The sequence below is a fragment of the Peromyscus californicus genome, unplaced genomic scaffold (genome assembly GCF_007827085.1).
Source record: "Peromyscus californicus insignis strain IS unplaced genomic scaffold, ASM782708v3 Scaffold_5__1_contigs__length_169319896, whole genome shotgun sequence".
Classification (NCBI taxonomy): Eukaryota; Metazoa; Chordata; class Mammalia; order Rodentia; family Cricetidae; genus Peromyscus; species Peromyscus californicus.
In genome coordinates this window covers 88,659,019-88,672,377 of record NW_026294573.1, presented here as the reverse complement: position 1 = coordinate 88,672,377, position 13,359 = coordinate 88,659,019, and the positions used below count along the sequence as shown (strand labels likewise).

Genomic DNA, 13,359 nt, shown 5'->3' with positions numbered 1-13,359 from the left:
CAAATATAAAGGAGCAGAAAAGGGGGAAAGACGACAAGTAGGATCACAATGATCAAGGTTTGAACAGGAAAACTGATTCACAGTAGACTGTAAGTGTGAATTTAGTGTGCTTTTACATCATATAGCAAACTCTTAGTAAGTCAATGACTTAGGCAAAAACTCTACCTGGTTCACTGCACTCTGGTTCGCATGGGCTTGCAATAGGTAAGATCTCTGTGGAGTTGCATTTCATATCCTCAGTATCAAATTCATGCTTGGTAGAAAGATCTGAAAGGAAATAGAAGAAACTCTACCAACAAAAGTACCATTAAAGTCATGTTTTGTAACCCTACTCTGTGGCTTTGTCCTTTCAAAGTATCCTTATTACTTTACAGTTTTTTTTCTTTTAGAGAGAGCTGTATACTCTGAAGAAAATGCTGACATAAGAGGTGAATTCCTATTCTCCAAAGCATACTCCTTCTCACTCCTCATACATCAATTAAAACTATCAAAGGAATATAAAAATGAAAAAAAGTCAGCATAATGATTGGAAGCTAAGATAGGGTAGGTAATCCATATGTCATGAACATCAAAGAAAATAAACACTTTGAGAAACCTAATCTTCACCCATAAATGGTGACTTTCTAAACTCTATTTAGCCGGCATTGTACTTGTGGTTCTGGAGATTAAAACCAAGCCTTGGGTATGCTGGGCACTCTGCCACTGGACCACACCTACCTGCACTGGTCTGTGTTAATGACTATCTTTTTTCCAGCTGCCTGGCATATTGTGCCTATTACTTTATTATTGCTATTATGTGTACGTGCGAGGTCGATGTTGGGTATCCTCCTTGGTCACTTGCCACATTATTTTCCAGACAGTCTCTCACTGAACCCGGAGCTCACTGATTTGATGCAGGGATCGTCCTGTTCAGTCTTCTCAGCACTGGAATCACAGGCATGTCCAAGCATGCTTGGCTTTTAGTGGGTGCTGAGCATCAAACTCAGATCTTCATGTTTGTGTGGCAACACCTAACTGACCTAGCCCTCTCCCTAGCCCTCTCATTTACTGCTCATTTTTAACTTCATCCTTTCTTTCTTTGTAACACACAACTCTTGTAAACAGTGTACACATTAATTCCTTGAGTGTAATAGATTTTTTTCGGTTTTGTTTATGAAATTATTATCATATTGGTATGCACACTTAGGCTTTTTCCCCTGCATATATTATTAAGTTGATAATGGTCTTATAGTCGGTGGGATCTTAGAATTACAAAATATATAAAGTGACCGTCAGGAGCAGGCCCTGGGAGAACTGGAGTAAACTGGCCCCGAGCACTTTCCCGTGTCACAGCTCTTCACTAGGTGCTGACTAGGGCACCCAGAACCTGGATAAAAACATGTAGTCTCGTTGTCTTGGAAAATCTGAAGACAGATCCGACTGCACTGGCATTCAGGGTTAAGAGCAGCTGGAGAGTGAATTCAGGAAAGGAGAGCAACAGAGAAGTTCCAAACGCACTATAAATATACTCCACCTAAATCAGAAACCGACTCCTGAACTACACGTTTGGGTGGTGTCCAGGAAGATCACGGAAGGCTAAAAAATACTTAACAGAGACTTTAACTTATTCCTGCAATCGGGGTGAAAAAATTTACAAATATTGAGCCAAGCTGACAACTTACTGTGCAATAAACAAAACTCTCATTAGTGGGACATAGCAGAATTTAAATAAAAGCCACAGGAGGAAAATACAGCTAACTTCATTTTTTTTTTTACATTCCAAACATCACTTTTTACTACTTTATCATGTATTTTGAAATTTGTAATTTTATCCAAACAAATTATTTAAATTAAACCTTAAAATAAACATCAAAGTTTGACAACACAAGATGATGGGGCTTTACCCCCTCAGTTCTTCACTTTGCACCTTATCTGTTTGTTTTATTGTGTCCTTGGATGTTATTAATGCTCATTTTGAAAAATTGCAATGAATAATTCCTCTCTTTATTTTATAATAAGTGAGTTTTGAAGATGCTTTCAGGTTTCTTTTCCAATATCTCATGAATCTGCAGCCATGTGATGTTGCTTTTAGGTTGCAATGTCCATCTTAACTCATGCCTCCAATAAGAATCTAGGGATAGGATAGAGTTTGGCCATAACATATTCTTTCTCTTTTCCCCTCCCTCCATCCCTTTAACTTTGAGGCAGGGTTTGATCACACAGCCCAGGCTGGGCTGAAAGTCATAATTCTCCTGCCTTGGCCATCTGTAACACCATGCACAGGAATTTTCTTCTGTATCCTGGCTTCTAGAAAGCTCATATTCCATCTGAATAGAAATTGTAATTGCATTAGCATGGCGTTGCTTCCTCCTAAGTCTATATAATTTCTTTACACTGTTATCATAACTACATTTTTTCCCTCATACATTGCATCCTGACCACAGTTTCTGGGCCCTTCACTCCTCCCAGTCCCTCTCCTCTCCTCCTCTCTCCTCCATACACTCTCCTCCTGTTTCCCAACAGAACAAGTGACACTGAAACCAGGCACAAACCCTCATGCCAAGGCTGGACTAGGCGACCCAGCAGGAGGAAACGGATCCCAAGCAAGGCACAGGAGTCAGAGACGCTCCCGCTCCCACTGTTGGAGCCCCACAAGAACACCCAGCTACGCGACCATGAGGCGCACGCGGAGGACCTATACAGCTAATGTCATAGTTGACACTTGTCCTCGCTAGGGTTTCTACTGCTGTGAGGAGACACCACGACCACGGCAACTCTGATAAAGGAAACAGGTAATTGAGGGGGCTCGCTTACAGTTCAGAGGGTCAGTCCATTATGATGGGGAGCATGGTGGCATAGAGGCAGACGTGGTGCTGGAGCTGAGAGTGCTACATCTTGACTCAGAGGCAACAGGAAGTCCACTGACCGTCACACTGAGTGAAGCTTGAGAAAAAGACTACAAAGCCCGCCCCCACAGTGACACTTCCAACAGAAGGTGTGGCCCAGATTAAAGGTGTGCCCTCTAGCCTCAAGGTCTGGATTAAAGGCATGTGTCATCCAGCCTCCTCCAAGACCATCCTTCCTCCAACAAGGCCACACATTCTAATAGTGCCGCTCCCTATGAGTTTATGGGGGCCAAATACATTCAAACTACCATAACACTCAAATGTGGAGGCTTATAGACAAGGAAAGATGAGCATGTCCACTTTCACCCCAGCACTAAAAGTCCTAATAGAGAAGTGAGGCAAGAAAGAAATAAAAGACACCCAAACTGGAAAGTAGTCAAATTTTGTGTGTTTGCAGATATTATATTATACATAAAAACGCAAGGCTCTGACAAAATAAAACCTGGAATAAAGAAATTAAATAAATTTACAGGATAAAAAATCAAAATACAATAGTGTGTTGTGTTTCCATATGCTACTGATGAACTATCTGTAGGTCCAAAAGAAACTCAGGACATCAGCACACTGGCCTTCAGGCTCTCTCAGCTTCACAAAGTACCTGTTACAGAGTCCATGCTGGCATTCTGGCTCTTCTCACCCTGCTCCCTACCCTAAATTTCTCCAGCTCAATGGCTTCCCTTCTCCAAGCTTCTCATTCCTATATAACCCTGCCATTTCTCTCTCTCTCTCTCTCTCTCTCTCTCTCTCTCTCTCTCTCTCTCTCTCTCCCTCTCTCTCTCTCTGTCTCAGGGCTGGGAATGTAACTCGATGGTAGAATACTTGCCTAGCACATGAAGGCCCTGATTCCAACTCCAGCGCCAGAAAAGAAGTGATACTGGGATAAATAGAGTCTAACAGTAATGATCCTGAAACTTCAACATGTAACTTACAGAACATCTCTGTAAAGTACTGTATAGTACTTTATAAATACGAACTCAGTAACAAGTAGTTTTTATAAGAAACACATTTCTAAATGAATTCTCACCTCTTTGGGAAAGTTTTTCATTTTCTTCTACATAATCCATTGTGTCAGGCATTGAGTTTAGTGACTCCTTCAGTTCTGATAGTGGTAGGATGGGAAGTTCTTGTTTGGGGGTTGCAGACATTAGGAATTCAAACTCAGAAGGAAAAACTGGGGGCTGAAATAATATAACATTAAAAACTTAAGGGATAGTTCCAAGTCAATTTATTTGATTTCTAAACGGATGTGTTGGTTTAAATGGCACACAAAATTTAAACAAGTCATAGTCTGTTTTAAATGCTATCCAGACTTTCAAAAATAGAGGTTTAGCAGTCAAAAACAAGTTCCTCCTACAAGCAATGCTTTTCTTGAGTAATCTTTTATAATCCTCACTACCTTAGTGATACACAATATCTCTAATTTTGTGTGTATTATCTTTTTGTCTAATAAAAGTTTTAGAAATTCTAAATTAAAAGAATTACACATGAGATATAGAAAAGTGGCACAAACTGAATAGCTGATGGAATGGAGTTCATTCCTACTGCATCCCATGGGATATGTTTTTCTCTGACCACCCCCACCCCCCGCCCACACACAATATTCTTCAACATGTGAGACTGTGCACCACTAGAATTAACAAGTGAAGGGGCTGGAGTCAGTAAGGCAATAAACAACTTACTGTCTTCACCAACTTGTTCACATCTTATTTGTAATGGAACCCTTGAAGTGCCCTTACTGCATTGTGTGTTTGTCCTCTGAACGTATTAAGAAAAGGCCCATGTACAAAATAGTTCAGTTGTCGACAAAACACGATATATATGTTTAAATTAGAATGCCCATAGAGTTCAGTTTATAATTTTTAAATTTAACTACTTAAATTTCTATACCAAGTATAGTAGTTAAATTACTAAAAGAGGTTTGAAAATTCTGTGTCTGACTGCCCACCAGACCAGTTAAATTGGGACATGACTGGGTCAGAGCCAACTTCAACCTCAGCTAAGGTTGAAGATCACTATTTGAAAGGAAATTTGGCTCCATAATTGACACATATTTAAACTAGTATCACAAAATTTTAGTATGGCAGTTGTAAACAGTCAAAATAAATCACCAAAATTTAAAAAAGTGTGCTCTCTTACTTCTACAAATACACTATTGAAAACAAATGTTAAAATTCTATTGAAACATACTAGTTTCTTCTTACAAAAGGTCTCTTCAGCCATATGAAAATCTCTCACAAAAGGTTCCGAACGTTCTTGAACAGAGAAACACTCCCTTAAATAAAAAATCAAACAAGATTAAGTAATGCTTACTAAAATCATTCAACAACTATTGCCAACAAAGCACACAAAGACTACCATGCCCGTTGAGATGAAGCAATGCAACCCTCACCAAGAGCATCTAAACCGGCGCTGTACAAAGAATGCTCTCTTGTATAAAAGCAGTTATAGTACTGGACAATTACATACGTGAAGTCAGCCTTTCCAGAGAGCTGTTCTTGGAAATCTAAAAGTGGATCCTTAACCAGATAGAGCTTTAGTCTGCTCAAGAGAGTATCCACAGTGGGTAGATGATTGTCCATTGCTTTATTTATAAAAATCATTTCCTCATCAATAAGTAATCCTGAAAAGAAATAAGGAATTAAATATCTAATAGTTATACAAGAGATATAGACATTAAGTATTAGTGGATTTTTCAAACACATTGAAATCATTTAGTTTTCCACTGTACTATGTATATAAAACACAGAATATAGGACCCAGACAAAAGGAAAAGTTCAATAAAATGTAGTATTATTTAGAACATGGAGGTGGAGACAAATGTTCTGAAACAGTAGTTTATAATGACATATACTTTATCAACAAAGACTGGCTTAATCAATGGAGGGAAATATTTTCTACTTCAAAATAGTACCAAAAGTTTAAAAAAAAAAAATACAGACTGGCTGAGTCTGATTTTCTGTTTTCTGCATCATTTAATCTGTAAGAACATACAATGAGTGAATATGGTCTGGAGAGCCTACAGATGAATTCACTGACTCCATCATTATAAAATTATCCATACATTGCTGCTACACAATTAATTATAGTGAAAACTATATACTGAAACATCTGCTTGGAAAGGATGACATATTTTACACATTTTAAACATCACTGATAATAAGTTAAGTGATGAACTAAAATTCTCTTTTTATCCCAACCTTCTATGGCTGTGTTACTTTAGAATCTTGGTTAGCTGTATGAGAGTTTCTGAGCTTTGGAAGGGAACAGTAAACTGGCTTGTTTCTCCAGTAAATTTCTTAGTAGAAAGGGACAGGAAAATGTATGCTTAGAGAAGGAAGCACTCAGAGAGCCAAAGACTCCAACATGAGAGCTGCCCTGAATGTGGAGAATGGATAATTCTTTGGTTCTGGGCAGTAGTCCTTCAGTTAAGTTGGTGGCAGCAGGTCTCGAGAGGGGAACAGTATGTAGTTTTTAGGTAGTGATGTCTCTCATGGCCAACTATGTAAGTGATATGTATGTGCCTAGTCAATATGTGACATAAGACAAGCAGCCAGGGAGCATCCCTTGCCTGTGCTGAATGCATGTATCAAAGGAGAACTTGTGATATAAACTAGCTTCCTAAGAGACTGTCCAAGTCATTTAAGCTCCTGCCAATCTCATGACTAGAAGCTCTCTATGAGATACTGCCGAAAGCTCCTCAACCAAGTCCACATCAAAGCAGGGCTTATCTGGGAAAATTAAGGGTTATTTGTGCATATAATCCACCCATTCTGCAAATACTGATGAAGTCATGTTGAGAGTGAAAACAGCATTATTTATATCCCCTATCTCCTTGTTATTCTTCTAATCACAAGCTCTGGGGCTGTCACACCAGATGAGGCCACATTCTGATATTTCTACTGCATGGGGACATCTCATGTCACTGATGAAGTCTTGTTTTCCAAGCATCCCCAATAGTCAACTACCATTTTTGACATGGCCACTAGATGTCAGCATCTCACCACAACCAATGCTGTTAGACAAAGGCTGTTTCACCAAGGCATGGTGGCTTCCTTCTACAACCATGGCTGTGCTGTATTCCCTGGAGTTCTTCCTTCACAGCAACTGCATGTGCTCACACTGTTCTACTCTGCTGTAGACAAATAAGATGCAGGAGATGCAAATCTGCTTAGTTATGAAGGAAGCAGAAAAAGAGGCTCAGTGAGAAGAAAGAAGACAGGACTGTGTTTGCAAAAGATCCTCTGTCCACTTAGAAAACTCGAGTTAACTAGATTACAACAGTAAGAGTTCCTTAAGATTGTGTATAAATCAGGGTTTCCTAACGGGTAACCACTGAGAATCTTAAAAAACAAAAATTGAATAAAAGGCAAGACATTCCCCACGCCCACCCCATCCCCAGCTAGGAAAACTAACCAAAACATCCTAAATGATGTAACACTAATTTTCCAAGAGTTGTGATTTGGAACATTTGGGGAAGGTGACTACAAAGTAGTAAATCTAAACAAATAAACACATGGAGTTGGGAAAAGAAAACAAGAGACTGTTAACATACGTCATAGGGATAGAAGAGCTCAAATGACGTGACACTAACACAGTACACAGCAAGAGAAACCAGAATTAAACTGGAAATGGGCAAGAACTCAACATTAATATCAGCAGCATTTCTAGTGGAAGGGAAGACTCTTCGCTAAATGATATTGGGACAAATGCCAAAATATTTTTAAAATGTCCCTATTTTTAAACATAAAAATATCAGAAATAAAATTATATAAAAAAAATTAGGGGGGCTGGAGAGATGGCTCAGAAGTTAAGAGCACTGGCTGCTCCTCCAGAGGTCCTGAGTTCAATTCCCAGCAATCTCATGGTGGCTCACAACCATCTGTAATGAGATCTGGTGCCCTCTTCTGGCATGCAGGGACACATGCAGGCAGAACACTGTATACATAATAAACAAACAAACAAACAAACAAACAAATAAATAAATCTTTAAAAAACATTAGTGGATGCTGTGGCACACACCTAAAATCCCAGAACTCAGGAGGCAAAGGCAGGTAGATTTTTGTGAGTTTAAAGCCAGTCTGGTCTACAAAGTGAGTTCTACGCCAGCCAGGGCTACACAGCGAGACTCTGTCTCAAAACAAACACCTTAAACAAAGGAAAAGTTATGTGACAAATACAAATAAAACATTTTTTTCTAAGCACAAATGCAATGCAAAAATCTATAAAAGAAAATATCAGCAGACCTGATCAGATTAAAGTTAAACACATTTGGAATTATTGGTGTCTTTACATATAAAAACACATGCAAGTAAAAAAGGAGAAATCATTTCACAAAAGAAAAAGATACAAACAGCGAATAGACACAAATAACTCTTAAAGATGCAAGTAAAATATCTATTTTCCCCATCATATTAGTTTATATTGCATTACCACCACAGCAGCAGTAATGGACAGCGATGATAAGGGTGGCATAAATAAGGTATTCTCATATTATACCAGTGGTGCTGAAGCTAAGAACAAAACCATGCAAAATACTTCTGTCTCCAGGAGTAACCTCAGTGAAATGACTGGGAATGAGAGTATATATCCATGTACCCGTTTGAAATTAGCAACATATATCACTACAAAGAAAATATATTAGATGACAAAGATAATAAAGTGATTCGTATGATACAGGACACCAAAGAAAAACAAGTTACTCATTATTTTCCCTTAGTTAATTGATTTTATCCAACAATAGCTTATTAGCTTGCCACAAGCATAACAACAGCTCTATGTGTTTAGCCTGTTAGTTTTGATAAATCATCTCTCTCTATATATATACAATTTAATATAAATATATTTTCATTGCCACAAAATTTAAAAACAAGTTTTATTAATAAATCAAGAAATATTATAGAAAACTAAAACCATAATTTATCTCCAAGCTCAATAACAACTTTCCCCAAACTGCATCACATAAAAACAATAGTAAAGTAACCTAGTTATTTTTTTCATGCTCAAGCTATATCTTTTCTTTCCCCCATTTTTCAAAACAGGGTTTCTCTATGTATCCCTGGCTGTCCTGGAGCTCACTCTGTAGCCCAGGCTGGCCTCGAACTCACAGAGATCCGCCTGCCTCTGCCTCCCGAGTGCTGGGATTGAAAGTGTGCGCCACCACTCCTGGCTATAGCATTTCTTAAATAGCAGGAGCTATTATACAACAGACCTTCAAGCTTTGTCATTAAACAAAGAACAGGCCGTTATAAGAAAGTCAGTTCTCAAGAAGCTCTGAAGAACTTGGCTTGCTAGAGAGGAGATTTGGAAAGTACTTTGGATAAAACATAATTTTAGTTGATCTGACAATAATTTTTTGAAAACTGGTGCATTTCTTGCCCTAGTCTGACCACAATCCACCTATGATTTGAACTTTGCTTTTATATATATTAGGTAAGACTGAATATCTTTAGGATGTTTTGAGAAATAACATATAGACATAACTTTAGAATCCAAAACTTAATGTCCCACTACACTTCTGTATCATGAGATCTGGACTCAGAGCCAATGACATCACAGAACATGCTGGAACACACCATGATCAAGTCTGTACACGTTATTTTGAGTTTCAGCAAATTTAAACTAAAAGAAATCCATTTTTGTGAAAAGCATATTAATATGAGAGAGAAAATGCTGTTAGCATGGCAAAACTCAGGCTTCCAATCACGTAGGTAGATATTTTAATAAAATAAAGATATTTAAAATACAATTGAACAAAAGTACACAGAAATGAAGCTATATCTGTTCGTAGGAAACGTTTCATCACTTCCTACCTTGGTGCTCTGCTTTCACTCCCGGGTAGTGTGGGGAGCACTTGATAGGTGTAAAATCTTCTTCACAGTCCTTCCTGAGGTATGAGCTGATAGTCTCTATTCCAGTTGGAGAGTTTGGATTGGAACTCGGAACAATTTCCTCAAATGTACCATTAATCATCATTCCTGTAACTGTCTTTCTGTGACATAAAATTATTGATTTTATCTGTGTTTATCTGAAAACATTTTTATTAATAAACAGTATGTGTTTACCATGGAAAATTTGCCAAATTTAATGGGCACTAAGAAAAATTATCTGTAGCCCCACTTGAAAGGAATACAAAATTACACAAATTCCTAATTACTCAGTATTCACATATATAGTGTTCCACAACCTGTTTTTTTTCTACTGAGCTGTGAATAATGGGCCTATTTACATGTTAATCACTGACTTTCTATTTGATTGTCTTTATATTTGAGTGGAGGAACAGAATTCCATTTATCACTGCTCTATTTTAGATCTTACATAACTTCCCAAAGGCCCATGTGTTAAAGGCTCGATTCACTGAGTAGCATTAGTGGGAGGCAGCAGAGAAAATAAAAGATAGGATTAGTTGGGAAGTGTTTAGAACACTAGCAGTATGTCCTTAAATGGGATAGTGGGACTCTGGCCCTTTCTTTTTTCTCTTCCACGTCTGGTCCATGAGCTGAGCACTCTTGCTCTGCCATGTGCTTCTGCCATCATGTGCTGGCTCACCACAGGCCCAAATCAATTGAGCATGCTCAGAAACTCCACACCTGCAAACCAAAATAAATCTTTTCCAAGTAACTTATTTCAAGTACTCTGTTAAGGTGATTGAAAGCTACCACACTTAGTATTGACCGTCATTTATTTAACCAGTTCTCCCTTCCCGGAAGTTGAAGGTTCTTGGGACTGTTATTATAAGCAATAATACAAGGACCATTTTTGTATTCTTATCTAATCATTTCCCAAAATGCACTTCCTAAAAACAGAAGAAGTTTTGGAGAAGTTACACATATTCATCTTTATATATTTATTTGCAGCTCTTGCCACTCATTGCCAGACTTCCATTATATTTTATATTCAACATCTGTTCTTCAATATCACACAGATTCTCCTCTCCTAAACCCCCACCCCATTGCTTTATCCCAGTCCCTGACCTCAGGCAGGCATTCCCTGGGAACCCACAGGCCACTCCTGCCGGGGAAACAGGTAGGTTAACTGCAGATCTTCACCTCTTCCTCAGTTCCTCCAAATCCAACCCCCTAGTCTTATCCCCAGCTCTGTTATAGACCACCTGCTGCACCCAGCCTCCAACTCCAAGCAGGAACTCCCTGCAACTCTCAGGCCACTCAGGCCAAAGAAGCAAATAGGCTAACTACATAGCTCAGGCACTGAAGACAAGATAGAGGAAACGGATACCTTGGTAAAATAAAATGTTAAATCTTAAAAAAAAATACTGTCACAAAACATCTAGGAAATCTGGGACACCATGAAAAGACCAAATCTAAGAATAATAGGAATAGAAGAAGAAGAAACACAGGTCAAAGGCACAGAAAATATTTTCAGCAAAATCACAGAAGAAAAATTTCCTAACCTAAAGGAGATGCCTATCAAAGCACAAGAAGCATAAAGAACATCAAATAGGCTGGACCAGAAAAGAAAGTCCCCATGGCACATAATAATCAAAACATAAACATACAGAACAAAGAAAGAATATTAAAAGCTACAAGGGGAAAAGATGAAGTAACATATAAAGGTAGACCTATTAGAATAGCACCTGACTTCTGAATGAAGACTCTAAAAGCCAGAAGGGCCTGGACAGATGTGCTGCAGACTCTAAGAGACCACAGATGCAAGCTCAGATTACTACACTCAGTAAAACTTTCAATCGCCATAGATGGAAAAAATATAAGCAATCATCTACAAATCCAGTCATGAAGAAGTCACTACAAAGAAAACGCCAACCTAAAGAGGTTAACCACACCTAAGAAAACACAAGGAACAAATAGTCATAGACCAGAAAATCAAAACACAGAAAACACACACACCATTGTCTGAACATGGTCACAAGAATGACCCATGGTAAACAATGCCTTGGGGAACTGTGAGAGAGGCTCCAGGGAAAAGGCAGAGGGCCTTTTACCTCAGGTGCATTTGTTCCCTGGATTGTTCTTGGATGTGATTCATGCCTCCCGTGACCAACATTTACATTTAATTTATAAGACATGTTTATTCTTGTTGGATGTCAGAACACAGCTATAGAACCCGATCTGGTCAATGTGCTCTGAATCTGGACATGGCCTTCTGCCTTGCTTTCATGCTTTCCCAGGTACAATCTATACTAAGTGCCAATCTATACTAAATTTGTCTGTCCTGAGAAAGTTCTGGGAAAAGGCTGTTCTGTTAATATTTAGTATGTGCTTACTGATGTTTATTTACATGTTTTCTGATCATGTTATTCTGAACTCAAACAACCTTCCTCAGATTACTGCTTTCTTTCTTCACTCCTGTATAACGTGCACTCAGACTGAAGGTTGTCTACAGCATTAGACTGCAGTCCACCCCATTCTTTCAGGTCCTCAGATCCCAAGTTCAGCAGATAAAATCTGCAGAGGTTGGCTGAAAGGGCAACACATCAGAACAGCAAAGTCACAGGAATCAACAAACACTGCTTAAGGATCTCTCTCAACACCAATGGTCTCAATTCCCCAATAAAAAGACAGAATAACAGTATGGATGCAAAAAACAGGATCCATCTGCTGGGGATGTCTTTCTGTATGCTGTGAAATGTGCTGCTCTGATTGATTGATAAATAAAACGCTGATTGGCCAGTAGCCAGGCAGGAAGTATAGTGTAGGTGGGATAAGAAGAGAGGAGAATTCTGGGAAGTGGAAGGCTGAGTCAGGAGATGCTGCCAGCCACCGCCACCATGAGAAGCAAGATGTGAAGGCAAAACTGGGAAAAGGTACCAAGCCATGTGGCTAAATATAAATAAGAATTATGGGTTAATTTAAGTGTAAGAGCTAGTCAATAGTTAGCCCGAGCTAATGGCCAAGCAGTTATAACTAATATTAAGCCTCAGTGTGATTATTTTATAAGCAAGCCATGGGACTGAGGGTGCCTGGCAGAACCCAAAAACTTCAGCTACATCCATCGTTCTGCTGCACCAAGAAATAAACCTTAACATCCAGAACAGACATCATCTCAGGGTAAAGGATGGAAAGGGATAGTCTAAGCAAATGGACCTAAAAAGCAAGCTAATGTAGCCATGTTAGTATCTAACAAAACAGATTTCAAGCCAATAGAAACAAACAAGAAAAAGAAAATACAAAGAATCAATGAAACAAAGAGTTAGTTTTTTGAGAAATTTGTTAATATTGACAAACCCTTATCCAAATTAATTAAAAGGCAGAGAGAGATGATACAAATTAACAAAATTAGAAATGAAAAGGGGGTCATAACAATAGACACCAAGAAGATCCAAAGAATCATAAGGACATACTTGCAATGTAAATCAAAACTACTTGGAGATTTCATCTTACACCCATCAGAATGGCTAAGGTTAATAAAACAAGTGACAGCTCATGTTGGCGAGGATGTGGAGCAAGGGAAACACTCATCCATTGCATTGCTGGTGGGAGTGAAAACTTGTACAGCCACT

At 38.6% G+C, this 13,359-nt stretch overlaps 1 protein-coding gene across 1 annotated transcript in view; it reads right to left on the bottom strand.

Moving 5' to 3' along the window:
* Positions 1–13,359, bottom strand: part of Shoc1 (shortage in chiasmata 1) — an 80,928-nt gene that overhangs the window by 54,400 nt on the left and 13,169 nt on the right. Inside the window, exons 4-8 of the mRNA XM_052717216.1 lie at positions 9,695–9,873; positions 5,352–5,505; positions 5,073–5,157; positions 3,910–4,063; positions 166–267 (exon numbers count right to left, since the gene is read on the bottom strand). Of these exons, the coding sequence (XP_052573176.1) occupies positions 166–267; positions 3,910–4,063; positions 5,073–5,157; positions 5,352–5,505; positions 9,695–9,873 (674 nt within the window). The remainder of the gene's footprint in view (positions 1–165; positions 268–3,909; positions 4,064–5,072; positions 5,158–5,351; positions 5,506–9,694; positions 9,874–13,359) is intronic.